Consider the following 20,137-nt stretch of genomic DNA (forward strand, 5'->3'; position numbering starts at 1 on the left):
TCGTAAAATACACATCAAATATCCGAGTTTAACTTTGTTCATGGTACCCCTTGCCATCATCGGCCTGATAAGCAAATAGCCCTGTTTTGAGCGTCCCGAACCCACATACTGCACAAGTCGCTGAATTTTATTGCGCCATTAACGCAAGATTCTGATCAACGTCAGTCTTTTCGCCCTAAGTGTGGTCGCGTTGCCAACCATAACCGTCCCTGCCTCATTTTAATTGCCGTATAGATGACCACTTCACCAAAGCTGTACATGAAAACAGTATTCATAGCAGTTGCTTTGACTGGAAATAGAATTGAAATTTATTCTCCATTCTAAAATTCCTCAGTTTGTCGGAAAATGCTCAAGTTGATGGCGCTTTCCGCGTGCATCCAGCCACTGCTATGCATGAGTTAAATTTTAAACAATTCTCCTCATTTGGTGGCACTTCATTCATCAAAGTAGTTAGGTAACATTTAACCAGTAACAATTAATAGTTTAAATTATTTGAAACAAGTCTAACTAGGCGGCTATTACTAAACTTCATGAAATGCAATATGCAAATCGACAACGATGAAAAGCAAGTTTATTACGGGACTTTGCTTACTTCCTGCGAACTATGCGAAGGCTTGAACTCTTCTTCTATGAAACCCTATGGAAATTGTAACTCTTAAATGAAACTTTTGGCTCATTCCCTAGTAGAACATTGTAGTTCACTACCTGTCCGGGTGTAAAGGGGAGCAAAACAAAATTTTGTCCCAGTGACGTTTTGAGATCTGCATACTCTAGCTATTGTATGTTCTCAATTTAGGGCGGTACACTCAGGCGGCAGGCCTCTCTAGCTGAGCGCCGACAGGGTGAAGTCTACGGTGGAGATAAAGCTGAAGGTCAGTGATGCCCTTTTTTCTGGATTCAGTCAAATTTGTACAGACTGTTGTGATGGGACCGAAGTGATACGGAATTAGTATTTGCTACTTCATGCTTGCAATTATTCACTTGACTGAAGTTTTTTATCATTATGCTATTAATTTGCCGAGGCGGGTATAAATGCTTGTTTGACGTCAGTAAAAATGAGTGAAGGAAGTCCGAATTGGGATTTGATTTTGCAACTGCCGCACCATTGTCATGCAAGCTTTAAACTAAGAGTGAGAGGTGGGTAGATGAAGGGATCGCTGTTGGGTTTCCCCTAGGCCATAACTCTGTTATCAGGGCTTGTGCAGTTTCAGCACGCCAATACCCTCCTAGCGACCACAAATTATGCCTAACCAATGGCAACTGCCTCTCTCATCGGCTTTCGCTTTTTCTTGCGTGGCTAACCTAATTTGAGCTCGTACCCCCATTGGACCGGAGGAGAGAGCTGTTGTGCATTAAGTCTACTTTTTGAAAAAGAAATTACAGTTCACTTACCCGACCTTCAATTTTGAGGGGAGAAATTGTGAATTTACTTGGATTTAGACGTTTTAGTCGGGCTATTTCCGTTCTCGGGAAAAACATAAACTTCATCGACAAAATCGTCCTGCGTGATTAATTGACCTCTAGACAAATGGAGAGGCATGTGAATTGCGAAGTTCTAAGGCTTTAAACTTTGTTTCGTGCTACAAACAGTTATTTAAACTCCCTTCTATCCTGCGTGATAAAAGGTGCTTCTGCAGGTAGATGTTACGTGACTCAAAGATTACTGTTTTCTGCACCACTTATTCCTTTATTAATTTTAGACTTCGTGCTTTATCTGATAGAAATGACACTTTACGTTACGTTTTTCAGAAGAACTGATTCTGCACAGTAAGCAAATGTCAACATCAGCCATCTACGCTTTTGGTCAACAGCCACAAACCTCAGTGCAGGTTCTTGTCAAGCCTACAAATGGTCTGCTGCCATCACCAGTGAGCACCACAACGATGACAATGAACACCGTTATCACAACAGCTCAAGTCAGAACTCCCTATGTACATGATCCAACGACTGGTGATGTGCTATTTACCACCGTTTCTGAGAAGAATCTCCAACCGCATACACCATATCGTGAGGTACGTCCTAATTATCACTTTCAAAACCACTATTTCATACATATGTTTCATCGAACGATGTAATTTTGCGTGTTATTAATTCTTCTTACATAAGGAGGAGATACTTCAAGCAGAAGAAAACGTCGAAGAGACCCAGCTACCTCCCTCCATGAAACTACTGGGTACATCTTGTCGGTGTAAAACCACGGCTACTCAAACGGTTCCAGCCAGTGACGAGGAGGAAGAAGTTGGTCGCGGGAAAATGGACGATGCCGAAGTGGTGGAAGTAGCGGAGGTAGCCGTAGGTTCGAATCCAGACAGGCCTGGTCGAAAAAAATTGCGCCAACATTCGAATCAATCGTCTTCAGGACGAGTCGACTCTATTTTCGATGGTGGTACGGACTCCTCGGCCACAGCTGCCCAAATCGTCGGAATCGACCAGTGGAGCTCCAGTGGTACGGAGAGCACCACCGGAGTGATTATACGCAGTGGTGTTACAGCCGAATGGACAAACGAACATGAGGTGAAGCCAAATCCAGAATCTTCGATTGCTCAACCTCAACCGGAACAAGTGGCCAACTACCCGATACGAACGGAAAAATCAGAGAATGTGATATATGTTCATTAACCACACTTATTAGATACATCATTTTTAATAAATTACACAAAAACATTTTGCGATTTTAGATGAACACATTATCAAACATGTTGCCAACCGACACATTACCTGCTCGAACAGACCAGGCCCGAGCGAGTGCTCAACCCTTTGGCTTTTCATACGGGTTCTCGAGGTCAATTCCAGCTGGTGTCCATTTGGCTGGCTTGACGGATCCACCTGATAACAGCAACTTTTCTAAAACTCCTGAGATCGGTTTTCCAACTAATTGGGTACTTTTTAAGATACTTTTAAAACTTTCGCTTCAAATCACTAAGCGCTAATCTAAATTCAGGTAAATTACTCAGATGGCCTTTCGGTGCACATCTGTTTAAATCCAAAGATATAAATTGTCTTATTGATGTAGTTCATATTTTGGAAGATTTTGATGTTTTTAATTACGTGGAATGTTTCCCACTTCAATGTTCAGGTGAGGGACAGACAAGACCTTCCAGTATCGGCGGAACCTTTTAGCTACCCTAAGCTGACTCCATTCGGCTTTGTGCCTCGCCAACCAGTTCATTCCTCTCACATGCTACCTCCTCATACATGCAACGTCCAGGGTGGCTTCTATGGCGAGGGAGTAGCTCCTTGCCTGTATATGCATCCACTTCGACTGCAGGCATGCATTAACCATATTTTGGCTGTCGTATTAATTGTTCGCTGCCACTCAGAGAAATTAGGCGTCCATTTCAGCGTTCCACTGGGAAGAGAGCGTTATAATGTTTAAAAAACATAAGTACTTGTTCAAATAATGGGGTTACTGGCCGCTGTGTTGAGCGTGACTGAATTCATACATAGGAATCCGATGTTTGCTAGTCATTTACTTCAAGATTACAAATCCTTTCTATACCATTACATCGTATTAAGGAGAACTAATTTCGCTGTTTCGTACCCAAAGCAGGACTGAGATATTCCACCAGCTAGCGGAGTGTAACGGTTACTAAGTATTTTATTAGCATGTTCAATGAGTTGATTTTTTGTGACAAAAGCATTGCGTCGATTTTCGAAAAAGGTAATTTTTTTTCTTCCAGGACATGAAGATGTGTCAGCGGCAGCACAGAGATCGTGTTGCGGGACTTCACCAGCACCACCATCATCACGCAGGCCATCGTCACCATCATCATCACCGAGGTCATCACAAGGGGGAGGAGCACGGGACACAGGGTCAAGCGCCCCCAACCCCTCGTCCAACCGCAGATGTTTGTTGTCATGGCCAACCGCGATATCCCTATGGCGCGTACAATGAGAGCTCCCCTTCTCACAAACGCTCCCACAGGAAACGAGATGCAATGCCTTCAAGAGATGCTTGTGTGGCACAACCATACAGACTTACGAGGAGGGGCAAGCATCGATACAAAGATGCAAATGAGTGGGTTTGACTGGCATCCAATGTCTGCCTTTTCCAACTTCCACTTGGTGAAGGATACCTTTACCACATAGGTTATCTATAGGCGTAAAGGCGAATAAAGGCTTGAAACCTATTTATTATCAACTTACCATATCACTAACATGTTGCATGAGAAGTAAAAGAACCTTTATGGTAAAAATACTTACAAATATTAAAGTCACCATAGCGTCTTTTATAAAATGACAATCTATTTGCAAAACGGCGTGCATTTCCAGTGTTAGTCATTAGAGGCAGTAAATTGGACAGGTCGGTAAAATTCAAATATCTACCTGGGTTCCTGGCAAATGTGCCACTTAAAAACCCATATATGATTGATTATGTGAACAGTCTAGAATATTTAATTACTGGACAATTTAAATAGACAACCGCGATCAGGATCTGCATCAAAAGCGTTTGAGGGAGGCGTCAGCGGTGACGGTGGTGATGAGGAGGAGCCACCAGCGCTGTCAAGCCATGGCCACCACAATCACCGTCATCTAACCCCCTTGGGTGCACCTCAACCACCCACACTACCACTGAAACCTGGTGAGGCGAAAGAGGAAGCGCATGTATGCAAACTTCACTCCCAGTCCATTGTTACTACAGCTGTTGCCACCGGCGGCGGTAGCAAGCGACGTCAGGAGGAGGGTAGGCCTTCCAAAAGCGACGATCGAAAGCAACCAATAGCAGGTAGGAGGGTGGTGGGTCCCAGGTCTCTGTGAATAATCCAACGGTCAGCTAATCTCGCTTTATTATTGACTCTCAGTTGGTGGACATCACCACCATCATCACCACCATCACCGAGTCTTACGAGAACAGGAAGAACAAGTGGAAGCTCCCCATCGACTTAAACGTCGACCTGTTCAATCGCCAGCACTAGTTGGTGAGGAGCCGCAGTCGTGGGGAATTTCGTCACCGATTCTTGGGGAGGAGAGGAGTAGAGTGGGGGTCACCCAAGCATCTCCAGTTCTCTCCACTGTCACCTCTACTGCAGGGAAGAAGATACCTGTTCCTAAGGAGTATATGGAGAAGATTGGGGTAATGGCCACTGCCATGTATTTGCTTAGTGACACTGTGACATTTTCATGCAGAATCCATAGCAGTTTTATCTTATTTGCGAGAGCGGACTCTGAATATCCTCATGCGACCCCTATGAATTCGATAGACAGGTAATTTAGAGTTATCCCCCAATTTAACCTCAATATGCAGCCCTTTTACTTTATGCAATAACAGAACTTTGAAATTCTTTGCTTGGCTACTTAAGTAGCCACGCAACGAATAACTTTGTATAAGGACATGCTCTTCCGACGTCGTGGGAAAGTGACTATGCAAGCCTTATAACTCGGCATTCTTATTTTGATTTTATATAAGAACGCTTGTAAAAGAACTCATTAGGTTACGGTAATTAACTCACCATCAATATGAGTGAATACCGGTTTTGAAAGTAGACTTGATGTAATTACAATCTATTCATCACTTTTCTAGTCCCACAAGGCAAGTATCGAAGCCCTCAAAAGGGAGCTGCGTTCAGTGGAGACGGCGTCGTCGGTTGTTACTACGGCAAGCACTGCAGCTGCGAAATCCAACATTGCACCGTCTCGAGGAGGCTTAGGCAGAAGTAGTGCGTTTTCTCGAGGTTTCATTCCAGAAAGCAGTGGACAGCACCCTCCTCCCTCTATTTCTCCTTCGGATGAAGCTGCAGCCCGTCTAGCTGACACTTCAGGGTCGGCGTCATTGGGGGATTTTAGAAGTGCCATTCTAGCAGGCGGTAGTGGGTTAGGCGAGGATTCATTACAAAAAAAGACTCCTACACAGATTGGAAAAGGTAGCGAAGGTAAATGAATATGCGTAGCTACCACGTCTTGCACTTTGATTACTTTGTTATGTGTTTTTTTTTCGTTATTCAGGATTGTTAGCCGCACCTCAGGATGCCACCCACCTGGAGTCGGAATCTGATTCTAGTCCAGAGCAGGTGGGCATGCACAGTATAAGACGCTCTTTGCGCGAAAGTACCTCGAGGCATTCCGCAATTCCACCGCCTGGAATGTCTAGTCTTGGTGAAGCCCCGAAGCCTCCCTCCCTGCCACGGTCGTCCAGCTTTTCATCAACCAGTTCTTCTGACTCCTCTATTGTCTCCTACTCGCGTTCACAGTCTCTCTTCTCACATGGTAGACTAAAATGGGAAAGGAAGCCACTTTTTATGAACTTTTGTTAAAATATTAGTCATGGTGAGAGAACTCTTCATTTGGTATGGTAATGTACTGTAGATTTATGTGAAATGGGAACAACAATCATTTTATTAAGTAATTTAGGGGGTGTTTATCGGTTGCTTGTCATAGTAACCTTTAATTTCATGTTTATTTTACTTCTTTCACGTGCTTATCTTCTTCACAAAAGGTGCGGCACTTTCGGTTGATTCAAGCGTTTCACAGCCGTCCACATCCTCGAATATGTCGTCTGACGAGGAGCCAAGTTTTTCGTCGACGTCACCGTCACCGGAGTACTACTCACACCGACGCCAACCACGCCATCACCACCATACTTGTCACGAATGCATTTCCCGCTCGCAAGGGCACCTACAATCCTATGTCGGCAGTAGTCATCGCATTATCAGCCGCCATCATCAGCGGAATCGAAATTACCACCAAGACCAGAAGTCTGAAGGAAAGCGAAGTAAATCTAGTCGCTCCTCTCGTGGCGTGCGACCTGATCCCATGTTGCTAAAGACCTTTTTCGATGATGAGATTGCATTGGAGACAATCGCGCGACAGCAGAAGCTGTTGAAGCGTGAGCTGGCAAAGCAGAAACAGCTTGCAGCAGCGTTGGAAGAAGCGAAGAGGCGAACTCAACAGTTACTGCAAGAGGAGGCAAATGTGGAAAAGAAGGTGGAGGAACCGGCTAAGATAAAGGAAGAGCAGGAGGGGGAGGTACCTCGGAAGGGGGGAAAAAGAGAATTCTCCTCGCCTGCCGGTTCCCCTCATCGTGGACATCATCGCTCCTCATCCTCCGGGCGAAGACATCATCACCATCGTAAGAGTCGGCGGCATCGTCGGCAGCCTAGTTATTCTGAGGAAGAGAGAAATTCCGAAGAGGAGCACAAAAAACTCTTGTAAGTAATAATGTATGCAATGTTAGTAGCATTTCATTTATATCTAATTTTTGCCGATGCGGTTCAGTTTGATGACATTTCTAAACAACTTCTGTTCATAAATTGATATTGGGATCGCTAGAATGCATTCGCAGCTATCAGACGCAAACTAGTGATTCATTTAGGCACTATAAAGTTCATACACGAAGTTGACGCTATCTGGCCCATTCCGTGGTTGCTCAGGAGAACTTATCATGCAATAAAGTGAGATTCATTTTACGACGAATTGATGATGTAACCAAGCGTTTAGCTCCACTAACTAGTACAACGTCTGCAATTTGCATGTTTGGATTCAATGGAGCATGGTAAATCATCTCCAAATCGTCTACTTGTGCTGTACTTAAAGATCCTTGCATGAATGATAATCGTAATGCTTCTGTTGGTAACTAAAACATCGGTTAAGTTTAAAGCAAGCCTCATTGAAATATAATTACTTCCTTCACTCTTAGATCAGACAAACATGAGGAAGAGTCTGGTGACCGCGCCTCGCATCGAAAGCGTAGTCGATCAAAAAGCCGACACCATCGGCATCGCAAGATGAGTCCTAATGGAAAGGATGAATCTCAAGCTACATCTTCAAAGGAGAAGGGAAATAAGGAGGTCACAGGAGTCCCAGAAGAGCAATATGAGTCTTCCAAACCTCAAAAGCAAGTGGCTGAACAAGCCCATGGGGAATCCAAAAAGGGTAACCTATTTACTTATGTGTAGAACATTATAGGGGACTTATAAATAATTGAAAACGCTTTGCAGTGGGATAGCATTTCATGATTTCTTTCCTGAGTGTGATTTAGGACCCATTTGGGTAATCCCGAATGCAGAATAAGATAGTCGAGGCAATAAATATGTTCACATTGTTACTTATTGCCATTCAATAGGGGAGTCTGCTCATGCTGAAGTAGATGGAAAAGCGAAAAATTTTGACCAGCCGGGTGAAGGGTTGCCTCCTCCCCCTCCACCTCCACAGTCTCCTCCGCCACCTCAGCAGGAAGTTAGCTCTACCATTAATCCATCCCTTCAGGCATCGTCACTGTCAAAGGTATTTCTTCATCTCAAAAGCAATTATGATTAAATAATGAAATGTTTGCTTAAGTCTGTATTAATCATTTAAAAAGTACAATTATGTTGAATACAGAAAAACAACTCAATTTCCCGAGTAAAACTTTGTGGAGGTGTAATTACATTTATTCTGGATTTATGTATAGCTCATTACTCAATAATTGTATTCAAATATAATTTTAAAAAAAAACTTTGTAATTTTCCTAAAAAGGAACGCTATTTTGAAATGTTGTAGGCTTCGGATTCACGAGCGCCAACCACCGAGAAGCAAGATTGCAAACCGCCGACTGAAGAGGCGGGTACAGTCGCCCGAGACGGCAGTCGACAATTTTGTTCGCTTACCATCACTGAGGAAGCCGGTCTTGCAAGAGACATTATCAAGGAGGTAGGATAAAATTACCTCGTGATTGAAAGGACATTTACTTCGATACGTAGTAAGAAGAGGACATTTAGATAATTTGTTTATGCAACCAGCCTTGCCTGATGGACTAGGTGGGCAATAAGGTTTATTGACATTGGCATTTAAATCACATTATTGCAGCCCCCTATGTAACCTAATTACTTCCATCGCTCATTCAAAATCACTCGTATATCACCATCTAGGTGCGCCAAGAAATGACTATGCCTCTCTTCTAGATGTTAATTTCTTAATGACGTGAGTGCACGTGCTCCTGGAAGCACTTCAGATTTTGGTGTGACACAACTCGGTGCCAGTGGGGTGATCAATAAGGCATGCTGCAATTTCCTTGACAGGTCTTGAAGCACACATATGCCAAAGTGTCTTCGGAGGCCTCATCGCTCACTCATGCACCCCTGTCGGCTTCCTCCATTGTACCGCCCTCTCAGCCTAACCTCGCAAATGATCCTTCAACCGGCAAATCCACGAAAAGAGTTAGTTGTAGATGAATGTCAACCCTCTCGAGTTTACTCGTGTACTTTTTTATGGTAATGAAAGACTGAAATACGGTATGCTGGTATTAGGGAGGAAAAATTGGACTTTTCTACTTAGATTTAGTCCTTGGGTTACAGCTTTTTTTACAAACTTTTCTAGTTTCTGCTAAATATTTCAGACTTATCGTGAAGTGTTAGAAACAGATACTACTCCAATTGCTGAAAATTTCAGTGGGTTAATACTTAGTAAGTGTTGTTGCACGGCAGCTTCAGCCTTACCCTTCAAAGTCACATCTATTATCACAGTATGTTGAGCCTCTGCGGGGTGTAAAGTTAGGTTAAGCGGTTGGTTAGTCTACTTGGTTCAGCTAAAGTTTTCACATTTCACTTATTTCAATCTTCGTATTCTCGGCAAATGCCACTTTTCATTTTCACTTAAATTATTTTGGATTGTCTGTAATATTGCAAGCAAAATGTGAAAAAATCACCTGAACAAAGTTAAAATTACTGAGTTATTTATATACCTACCTTCCTCGGTTCCATTTTTAACTCGTTTATAACCATTTTTACCACTCGTTTGATTCCACGGCCCTGTAAATTGTATGGAAATTTAAAAAAATAATAACTTAAGTTGAAGTTTGTGCTGGATATCTAATACTTTTAGGGGTTGTGAAGAGAGAGAACAAAACTGGGTTATAATGATCATGTAGTAGCAATTGTGCAACACCTAAACAAACATTTGATCACAACTAGTGTTTGACCTGGTCTTGATTTATGATTTTAGACAAAACTACTTGATGGTAGTTTTATAAATCCGATGGAGACATCGCATCACCACGAGTTGACGAGCACCTGCCTTGAACCTGTTCCAGAAGGTCGTGTGGCGGAAACGTACTCGGCCAGTCGGCCCTACTGCCCCGAGCTCACCACTTTCCTCGGTACCAACGCCAAAGATCAAAATCATGAAGGGGAAGAGGGGGAGGAGGAGGAAGATGAATCCGACCTTGATGTGGAGGAGATCGATTCTGACTCCACCTCGGCTAGTGAGGGCAGCGAGGACATCGAGCCCTTTCCTCTTCCACCACCTGACCTCATCATGATGGAGGAGACTCGCCAGTCACCTTCCATCACGCAACTGCAGTGCGGCAGGGAGCTTCATGAGGTTATCGAGGAGATAGAAGGTGGAGCAGTGTTCGAGACGTCAATGCTGGAGCATTCAGCACCTCTGAAACCCGTCACTCCCATTCGTCTTTCTCAGATAACTGTGGTGGAGCAACCCGCATTGGTCGAATATGGCGACTCTAGCGGTGTAGGCGACACCGAAGTTGGCGGTGAAAAGGAGGAGGAAGAAGAGGATATCAACACGGAGATTGCGGATTTTGTAGTAGTTACCCCTTCTAAGAAGTCAAGGAACCGCCGGAAGACTGCTAGGCAAAGGCAAAAATCTGCACTCGAAACGAAACCTACCACCGATAATACTGCGGAGATCTGAGCATTAGTGAGTTGAGTCGCATTTTGTATTCTTACTTTTAAAAGCAATTCTATGATTTTGTGAAATTAATTACAAGTGTCCATACTTCCTGATTAATTATTTGATCAGTCATGGCTTGAAGGCATGCAGAAATCCGTAGCGCTTCAATTGTTTTTGAAATTTAAAACTAAAGGCACGTATTTGAGGCCTTTGAAGGTTGAGTTTTTCTTAACAAACGTGCAGCATGGTTTTGAAGCACAAAGCACTTGATCCATCTTTAATCATAGCCAATATTCCGTAATTTGTGTCCAGAAACTGAGACTTCTTAATCCTTAAAACAATTTTAAATACAGTGAGCTTGAATAATTTGATCCATGCTTGACTTAATTTATTTAACACCTTGTCTTCTCTAACTTTGACCTTAAAAGAGATGGGCACTTTGTCATTTAATACATTATGATTCTCAAGGCAACTTCAAAGGACCATTTTTTTGTTGGAGGTGCCTCTTGACGAAGCACAATCTGTCGCATTTCTTATTCCTGTGCGCGCACTTTATTTCTCGAGACTTTTCTGTCGATTGGACGAAGCGTGTTTTTTCTAAAGATCCTGGCCCAGCACTTGTCTAAACAAAGGTCTTTACACCCTAGTTATTTTATTATAAAAGAAGCGAAATAGTTTACAAGTTTGAGAACTCTAAAAGTTAAAATTGCCGGAATAAATACTTAAGATGTTTGGCGTGCCAGATTTACATGATCTTATGCCTAGTTTGCTAACTGAATCCTTGCTATAAATGGGCTAAGAATTGAAAGGCTCTCAAAGATAAAGTCATCGAATCGACGCTTGTGGAGGCACTACTTCTGATAAACTGCGTAATTAGTTCTGGGGTTTCCATTATGATAGCGCCAAACGAAATTCTACTTTTCCATTGGTTGACAGTAACAATGACACGCGTAGACTGCCTCTATAACATAGTTTGATTCATTGTGAACGATATACCTCTCAAATCATGCCGAAAAATGAATTTGTGGTAATCGAACAGGATATGCCTTGGAACCTACAAGAGGCTGTCCTGAGAATTATTCAGTCAGTCCTCTCCACTACCTCTCCACGGAAGCATATCAATTCAACTCTGTATTCAGCCTCGGCGTGCATTTCTGCAAGGTTAAGAGAGATTGAGGATAAGGAATGGCAGGTTGTTGTCGTGCTTGGTTCCTTCACTACAACCTGTATCCACAAGCCTGGTCGCCTGCTGTCAGTGTTCTACAAACCCTACAACATTCTTATCTGGCAATCTGTGTAACAACATCACAGTTTCGAATGCCCATGTTACAATAGTAGCATTTTATCTAGTTGATGCTGATTTTTTACCCTTTTACATTTACATGCGTTTACATATGTAGACAAGAAGCTACTTTATCTTAACCTTCTGAGCATTGTCCTTCAAGTCCATACATAATGCCCTTCAATTACATTATAGTAGAATCAACAGGTTTGTTAAGGCCTTATGGATTTTTGTCTTCATAGTTAAATAAATACAAAGTCAAATGAGTCGAGGCGCATCTGGATTAGGCTCAAAACCGCTCTCAGAGTAAGGCGTATTTCGACGATTTAAAGTGAATGCCCCGTGGTGTTGTCGAGTAAATAACGACTGCTTTTTCAGTTTGGATGAAGATTACTGGTTTGATTTCGCGGACCGTTGCCGCGCCATACGGGTAGATTAATTTTAATCATCATCTCATAGATAACCTCGTCAAATTTATGCTCTCAGTAAGAGGGAACACGGTAGATGTGCAAAGAAGTGGACTTAGATATTAGAAATACTTAAATTCATAGAAAAACTTTTAGGAAATCAGTTCTGTAGAGAGATTCCTATTAATTGGGCCGCAAATTAGATGCGAAAGCCAGTTACAGTGCTTATTTTTTAGTTCCAAAGGTCTCTGGCTTCAAACACACATATTGGTTTCTCTCAAGCTCTCCTTGTCGGATTGAACTTTATTAAATGTATGATTAAAAGGATCAAGTAAAAGATATTCCTGTGTTTCTCATTATAAGCGTAGCTTGTTGGACTCGTTCTCTTTCAGAAGCCCCGTAAGTGAAATTCCTAACTATCTTTTACCACACGGCGTCAGTCAGCTATCCGTTGAAAGCACGTCTGTGTGATCAAAACAATGACCTAGGTTCGCCCAAACGTGGCCGACAGGGCATTGTTTCAATTTCACCTTGACTTTCTATTACTGGCAGGCTGGTTCTAATAAAGCCAAGGAATTTGATTTCTGGAGCAGTTGTGCAGTTCGCGTGACTCATGGAGAAACACATCTATCAGTCATGCTTTTCAAAAAACTCCAGGGTCAAGTTGGTGCTGCTTTAACCTCATGCTAATAAATTGAATCTGTTTAAACGCAGTTATGTGCGGGAATATGACTTGCCTTTTGCACATTTATTAACTTACTAGTGATCTCTGTACTCAAAGGAAGCTGGAAAATTCTCTGAAATTTTCAAGGGTAATAATTTCTATATATTTGATTAGGTGTTATTATATGTTTTCCGGCTTTTCAATCGTTCTAAAAATCCTAACAATGATAAAATTCCCACTTCTGACCAGTAGCTTTTTTTGTAAAATATGTTTATGACAATTTATCTGAGTCTTTTACAATTTCAGTGCTTATACGGTCAAAACATCTACCTCAAATTCACTTAGTACATAAATGCCGTAATGTTTTGTCTTTAAAACTCAGGAAAAAAATGAGTTTCTATGAGGAGTTTAATTTTGGAGTTACTATTTAAGTGATAAATTAGCGAGACTGTGGCAATAATTTACGATCCGCATTATTTTCCTCCGATAGGAAAACATGAGATTAATTCAGCCTCCCTCTGTGGCATATCGATGTCGATATTTTGGCCTTGATACGTTGTTCTTTGTTACATATTGCCATTCTTCTATTTCAGAACTATGGGCTCCTCTCGGCACTAGCTCTGCTCCATCCGAGCCCCGCATAGCAACATTTGTTGTTGTAGTGTTCTCATCATCTTTTGCTATGCACACTGAAGCCGCTACATCACCAGTTTTTCGAAGGCATTTCGCGCTTGACACCCCTCTTGAATTTTGTATAAATGGTTCTTAGATTTCATTTTCTTGCAGTTATCTTCCCATGCGTTCATACATAACACTACATAGTAGCTTCCTGCATTTAAAGTTACGATAATAAAATCTAGTTTTCAAAAATCCTTTGTTTTCACTTCCATTCTTCAGCACTTGTAATGGTCAAGTGCAAACCATTTAGAAGGAGAGGTCAGCAAATTCCTAAAATAAACTATGATATAATTTTTGTGCTTACTGGCAACACCATATCGTAACACGCAGTACCAATCAGCCGGCACGGTGCTGAACAACAGTAGTTATTATGAATTAGATAAATATAGCGACATTTATTTCAGGTATTTTTTAAGAAAAGAGCAACAATAAATTCTCCAAAAGCATTTGCAATATTTTATTCCTTGCTAAGCAATGGAACCTTTTGGAGATAATTTGTACCTAACTATAATAAGTAGATCAGAGCGTCTCTAAGCCTCATCCAATGGAAATAGAACTTCCTTACAGTATATTTATTTCACAAACAATTTTCTTACCTATTGGTCGACTGAAAAAGTCCGTGTAGTTCTCTGTATGCTTCAATGCAATGGTTTTTTTGTGATGTGTAAAGAATTGCAAAATGCATGCGAATATTTTGTATCCATTTATGAAGCACGGATATATGAGTCCATCCATCTGTATTTCATGTTGATTTGAACCTATCGGCTTTACAAAGCAAGTTGAATTTGGTTCCAAAACTGGAGAAACTTCGCTTCAAGTTTGTTGCATAGCCTTTGGAAAAGACAAGGTAGCAGCACGCCACCCAGGGATTACTTAATCACTTTAATTGCATGAAATAATCAACCAAAAATGCATCCCACTTCGAAGGCCTCTCTATCCTTCAAAGTGAAGAATTGTGCATCGAGATCAACTTCCCGTTAATTTTAATTTGAGTGCCAAAACAAGTGATTTACTCCGACACCAACTGTGGAAGTTGTGAAGGCCACCAATCAAATGGGTCGAGCCCACATAGATGGAAAGTTGAAAAAAGGTCTCGCATTTTCGAGTGTTTGCTGACTGACTTCCGTCGTCATGGTTAGTCTTAAAGTATTCGCTCAAAACCTCACACCTAAAATACGACTTCACTCCCAGAAGACTAATTGCTTTGGAGAGTGCACTGCAGGTGTAAACGTTCACTGTACATTTCCTCGAAGGGAGTCGGCACTAGTGGATCGGTCAAATGAAAGCTCATTTCTTGAAAGACAATGCAAGACTTATCTGTGAGATTTTAACCTGAGATGGAAGGAATTGCCGCCTCACCTTGCCCTCAGTATTCCTCTCGCATTCTTTGAGGTGACTGACACGTTTTCTCCACACTAGGCAGTCACATATGCAGTAGACGGTTGGGGAATAATAGCGTGAGAGAAGCTGAGACTGCTATTACTATGTTATGCTTTTTAGATAAGAAGGTGTCTCATGAAGTTGAAGTTAGCATAAGACCATAGAAGTTTAATGATGATAATTTAAAAATGCTATATTTTCTAGGAATTTTACCTATTTATTTCTTTTTAATCCAAGAAACCTCAAGCACCTATCCGGTTGGCTTATAAGGTATTCTTTAATATTTCGGTAATAAATGCTACTGCATCCATGACTACTTTTTAAAAAGGTTACAGATTATTGACCAGAAATCTATTTGTCTTACACCTATGCTAACTATTCCTTCATTTCCAGTTACCCGTAGGCCAAGCGTTTATTTATACACTTTTTAAAATCATAATGAGCGGTCGAAGCTCTCTGAACAAATGGTGTACTTGTGGGCTTAGCGACTATCATCTAGTTGTTTTGCTTCATCAGCAAACAATCAAAATATTGATTCTCTAATCCTTAGCCAGATTACATTTTTACTCATTTATTTCCCTCATTCGACGGTCAGAAAGCATTTATGTTCACCTGAATTGCGTCTGTCACACTCTTCAATGTCGAAGGCCAAAGGACTTAATTGGCTTCCGTGATGGGAATTGAGTGTTGCCAGGTGAAGAATTGTGCCTTAAGAAAAAGACCTCGGCTCCCTCAGAATATGCAAATTGTGCTTAAGGTCAATTTGCATCTTACACACGCAACCGCGCAGTGGGCGCCTGTGAGTACGCATACGCAAATAGCCTTTCCGGCCTCCATAAATCGTCTCCTGGTGCCAAACGGGTGACTTCTGCCTCGCTTGCTCGCTCGCTCACTCCCTCATACATTCGCTCAACTAGCACATGAGTAGCATGCTCGAGAGCATATTTTTTGTAATTACAACCCTCTTCTCTCTCCTGTTTCTCATCCTCGCTGTCTCGCTTGAAAACTGGCCTTGTGGTGGAGTTTTTGCCAACTCCTGTCAGGTGAACCCCCAAAACTATGCTCTCTTGCCCATTGGGGTCTTAATATGTATCTCCATTATTCTCTACGCTATTGCTGCCTGCGTTGACCTCGCACAGACATATCTGCACCTGCGTAATGACCGTGTGAGTCGTATTGTTGCCTATGTGGCACTTGGAATGAGTGCCATTGCGTCCCTTTTTGTGATGAGCGCCATGCTGGCCTTCTTCAATCTCTACATGGGCTCGTGGAGCATTATGCTGAGTGTTGTGGGAATGACCCTAGGCTGTTCAACGACTTTCCAGATGGGAATGCGACTTCTATTTGATACACTGGGAAGAAATACGGACACTAAATAGAAAGGAGGGATTTCATTTTTTCAGTGCTATCATTTTCCCCAAAGGTTTTGACTTATCCCACTCCATGGTAGGTTTTTACTGGATTCTTTCAATCAGTTAGTTTCACATTCGCCTATCTGTAAATTTTACTCTGAAGTTCTTGTAAAATAGCGCGTTTTGATTTAGTAAAAATACAGTACTGAGTTTCCTCTTTCCGCTCATTTTTGAAAACAACCACTTCTTCGCATTCGTTTTAACAACCCAAACTATTATTTACAGTCATTACAGCGAATTTGAATATTAGATGCAACAAAAAATACAGGTGTTGCTCACCATTGCTACTAATATTTGGCTTGAATTAACAAATATTGTATTCATAAATGCGTCATACCCGCTAATCATGCGGAATTGTTCAAAAATTTCCGTGGTTAGCGTTCCGCGAAAATCGCATTAGGAAGGCAACGGTAGCTGACATGGAAAACTTGCAACACTCGGGGCTTCCTTGCGACATTCAGGTAAAATCCAAACCCTTTTGTGCTCAAAAATCACAGATTTTTTTGCGATGTAGATAAGTGAGTGATCACAAAATAACCTTTTGTTTTTAGAAAATGCCAACATTACTTGAGGTGCTTATTAGGCTGTCAAAAAATGGCGCTTGTAAATCCATTTAGGTGACATGTTTCACATACCCGTCTCCAAAAATGAGGTATTCCCTAGAACACTTTATAACAAGTACTTAAATACTTGAGTTCTTAGATCACCTACTCGACGAATTGCAAAAACCGATGTCTAATACGTACTTGACACGGTCAGTATTGTGGCCAGCCATCTGCATAAACGTCTAAATGACTTAGGTCAATGTGGTTTACTAGGTGTTTCAGACCAGTGTCACTTCTGAAGATGATAACTTTCCTTGATCATAATTGCGGGAGATATTACATTACACTGCGCTGTACATGTCTGCAGTACGAGAACTAAATAATATGCAAACTTGTATGTGCTTTTCAACAAACGTGGATTTGGAAACTAATAAATGGTGTTATATGTTGTACATCTTCTAGACAATGCTGGTTATTTGTTAAATTACCTAACCGTTTGAAATGCAAATATATGACGTATGCGTGTGAAATTGAGTACCCTGGAACGAAAGAAAACATAATACTAGGGCAGAGTGTGCATTAATAAAGCGCAGATGGACTGAGGGGCTATGAGCATGGCCTTCAGGCCATGCCGCCCAGCGGAATTACAACGGCCGTGTACATCAATGCCTGTGTGACCGAAGCGAATAGGTAGATAAGCTAAAGCATCTCTTTCATTTCAGTTGCCGTCCCTACAACTCCTCTTGTTCATCCTCCAGCACCAGTCATTGAATTTGCGTGCAACTGAGGTGACATTTGGCCACAACGTCACTGATCTCCCTTGGGAATTCTACCGGAACTAGAGTTTCCTAGTATTTGGGAATGGTAATGGAGGAAAGGAAGGTGCTGGCCATCACGTACATCCATCGCTAATGCTAAGAGCATTGGCTTCAGCGCTGTTCAGCTATATCTATCTGAGCCCTATCCAGCTAGTAGAGAGGTGAAGGAAATATCAAGTGTTCATATAATTGATATCTTCATTTTCATGGCAAACTTTGGCAAATAATTCCTGTCTAGTGTCGCTTCAGTTGTTAACAGCATTCCTGATTAGCACGGGAATGGATGTTTGCCGAAGGTCGACTTCATCTTCAACGCTTCTGTTTGAGTTCGTCACAGATTCTCCCATCTGTAGGGTATGGCTTTCTTCCTTTACGTCAAAGCTTGTTACTCAGCAACAGAAATCAGCTTTGATGTTCTTTAAGAAGGGTTTTGCCTTCCACCGCCACCGACGTAGCGCCTCAAGACTTCCCTGTTGTCGAAGAAAAACATGATACCAAGACAGTCAATGCAATACCGACCTTCGGAAGGGCCGAGGGAGGGTTAGTGGCACGACCTATTGGCCTTGCCGCCCGGCCGAACATTAACATCTTTTCATTGCTGAATTCGGAACTTTTCCTCATTGTTGGTTGTGTATTATAAAACTGCTGTTCAGATTAAGACTGTTTGCATCAACTACCTTTAGAGCTCAGAGAAAAACAAAACTTTTTGTTTTCTGCGTTAATGCGAAACCCCAGCACCCATGACCACGGTGGTTGAGCTTAAACGCTACAAAGTACACAACCCACAGTGAGAAATTCGCAATGGTGGTTAGCATGAGAACAGGAGGGCTCGGCTTTAGGTCACGTCAGCCCTTTTTAACGGTTTGTTTCTTCTAATGTGATTGCCGGTTTTGAGATACTGGTAGTGTGTGCATAACGTTGCCCCTAAAAAATAGAAATAGCCATGGTGGTGCCAAAGTGTCATCGCCATTGTCCAGATGTCCCATGACCAAGAGTGCTGTGATTTCACAGATTGTGGAACATATTTCGACTTATAAGCCTAACCTATCGAATAAGAATGACGTAAATGTTTTTCTTTTTAGAATTCTTAGATCTTAAGATTAGCGAAACGCAACTGAGTAAGCAAATGATTTCTCTGTTTTTCGGCCAGACTGCTGTTTAGTAGGGGGCGAATTCAGCTATTTACCGGTCGCCTTTTAAATCCCCAGATTCTTTGGTTTAAAATAAATTAAGGTATGTAGTGCGCTAGTGTTACCTTCCTAGCTGAGAATGGGACGCACAATGCGAGACACCATCGCGTCTGCCAGACGCTGAAACGATTGTCAACTCACCCGTTCAGGCATGTGTGAATGTATGGCATGCTCATGCAATCGCCTGAATTGCAGTAATGTTAGGTTTTGGTTTTGGCGTTGTTTTATAATGAGTTTAACTAATGCGGCACAAAGTGATGAATAATATTTCATGAAGTAAAGTGGGAAGAGTAGTTAGTCGTGCGAGCATAACGGCGATCCTTCTTGTCGTCACTCATAAAGGCGGTAAACCCCATTAGCATTCGGTTCTCCCTTGCATCATGTTTCAAATGGTCACATTCGGGTACCCTTATCTAATTCCATGTGGGCCAATGTGAGGACCACAGCAGAAGGTGCAATACCGTGTGATTATGGTGGCAAAATGAACGTCAGCATCTGAATTTGCAGTTTATTTGGATTGTACTGAGGTTTAGTTTATAGCTGAAAGCATGGAACAAGTTACTGGGTTTACGTATCAGTAAAGTGGAATTCGTCCCTCACTCAAGTAGACCTGCACACCAGATAAGTCCAACTCTTGCCGAGAATAAGTTTTTTTTTAAATTAGGGCGTTTATTCTGCAGGATGATAAACTACAAAACGCCGTATTTTAGTAAATTAAACTTTCCTTGATGTCGAGGAAGCTCCAAATGAATGCCCAAAATAAATTGCCAAGATCGACTGCTAGCCTTAAATAGTTTTACATGGGGAAAGCAATTATGAAGTAATTTCTAAGGTGTGGGATCGCCTTCAGCTGTCTACCGCTTTGAAACCGACTGTGGGTTTCGAAGTGCCTTAAGAATTTCCCGTTAGGACACAGGTATGCATAACCTCGAAAATTTGCAACCTTGGTGGTTCATGTGTCATGCCCTTGCATTGGAACGGAAGATTTCGTCGCTCAGAATACGGCTTTTACCTTACACACGTCCGCATCTCATACCAGTGAATCGCTAATTTGCATCTACTCAGTTGCTTACCTGCGACACCAAACCACAAGTTGCGAATGAAAATAGTCCTCCCATCAGTGTGAAGCTTTACAACAAAGACGGAAACCAAATTTTAT

The 20,137-nt window shown here is 41.9% G+C and overlaps 1 protein-coding gene across 1 annotated transcript in view; it reads left to right on the forward strand. All coding sequences in view use genetic code 11, as the record gives it.

Moving 5' to 3' along the window:
- EGR_03642 (FERM, RhoGEF and pleckstrin domain-containing protein) overlaps nucleotides 1–16,392 on the forward strand; it is a gene marked incomplete at both ends in the record, with an annotated part of 29,859 nt that extends 13,467 nt beyond the window's left edge. The window contains 19 exons of the mRNA XM_024492891.1: nucleotides 797–872; nucleotides 1,750–2,012; nucleotides 2,107–2,601; nucleotides 2,679–2,879; nucleotides 3,077–3,243; nucleotides 3,690–4,018; nucleotides 4,433–4,726; nucleotides 4,803–5,074; nucleotides 5,522–5,870; nucleotides 5,944–6,204; nucleotides 6,434–7,145; nucleotides 7,634–7,869; nucleotides 8,060–8,220; nucleotides 8,476–8,625; nucleotides 8,994–9,131; nucleotides 9,916–10,515; nucleotides 11,642–11,898; nucleotides 12,263–12,314; nucleotides 16,057–16,392. Of these exons, the coding sequence (XP_024352774.1) occupies nucleotides 797–872; nucleotides 1,750–2,012; nucleotides 2,107–2,601; nucleotides 2,679–2,879; nucleotides 3,077–3,243; nucleotides 3,690–4,018; nucleotides 4,433–4,726; nucleotides 4,803–5,074; nucleotides 5,522–5,870; nucleotides 5,944–6,204; nucleotides 6,434–7,145; nucleotides 7,634–7,869; nucleotides 8,060–8,220; nucleotides 8,476–8,625; nucleotides 8,994–9,131; nucleotides 9,916–10,515; nucleotides 11,642–11,898; nucleotides 12,263–12,314; nucleotides 16,057–16,392 (5,349 nt within the window). The remainder of the gene's footprint in view (nucleotides 1–796; nucleotides 873–1,749; nucleotides 2,013–2,106; nucleotides 2,602–2,678; nucleotides 2,880–3,076; nucleotides 3,244–3,689; nucleotides 4,019–4,432; nucleotides 4,727–4,802; nucleotides 5,075–5,521; nucleotides 5,871–5,943; nucleotides 6,205–6,433; nucleotides 7,146–7,633; nucleotides 7,870–8,059; nucleotides 8,221–8,475; nucleotides 8,626–8,993; nucleotides 9,132–9,915; nucleotides 10,516–11,641; nucleotides 11,899–12,262; nucleotides 12,315–16,056) is intronic.
- Between the last annotated feature and the right edge of the window lie 3,745 nt (nucleotides 16,393–20,137).

This window comes from Echinococcus granulosus (assembly GCF_000524195.1).
Source record: "Echinococcus granulosus chromosome Unknown EG_S00019, whole genome shotgun sequence".
NCBI lineage: Eukaryota > Metazoa > Platyhelminthes > Cestoda > Cyclophyllidea > Taeniidae > Echinococcus > Echinococcus granulosus.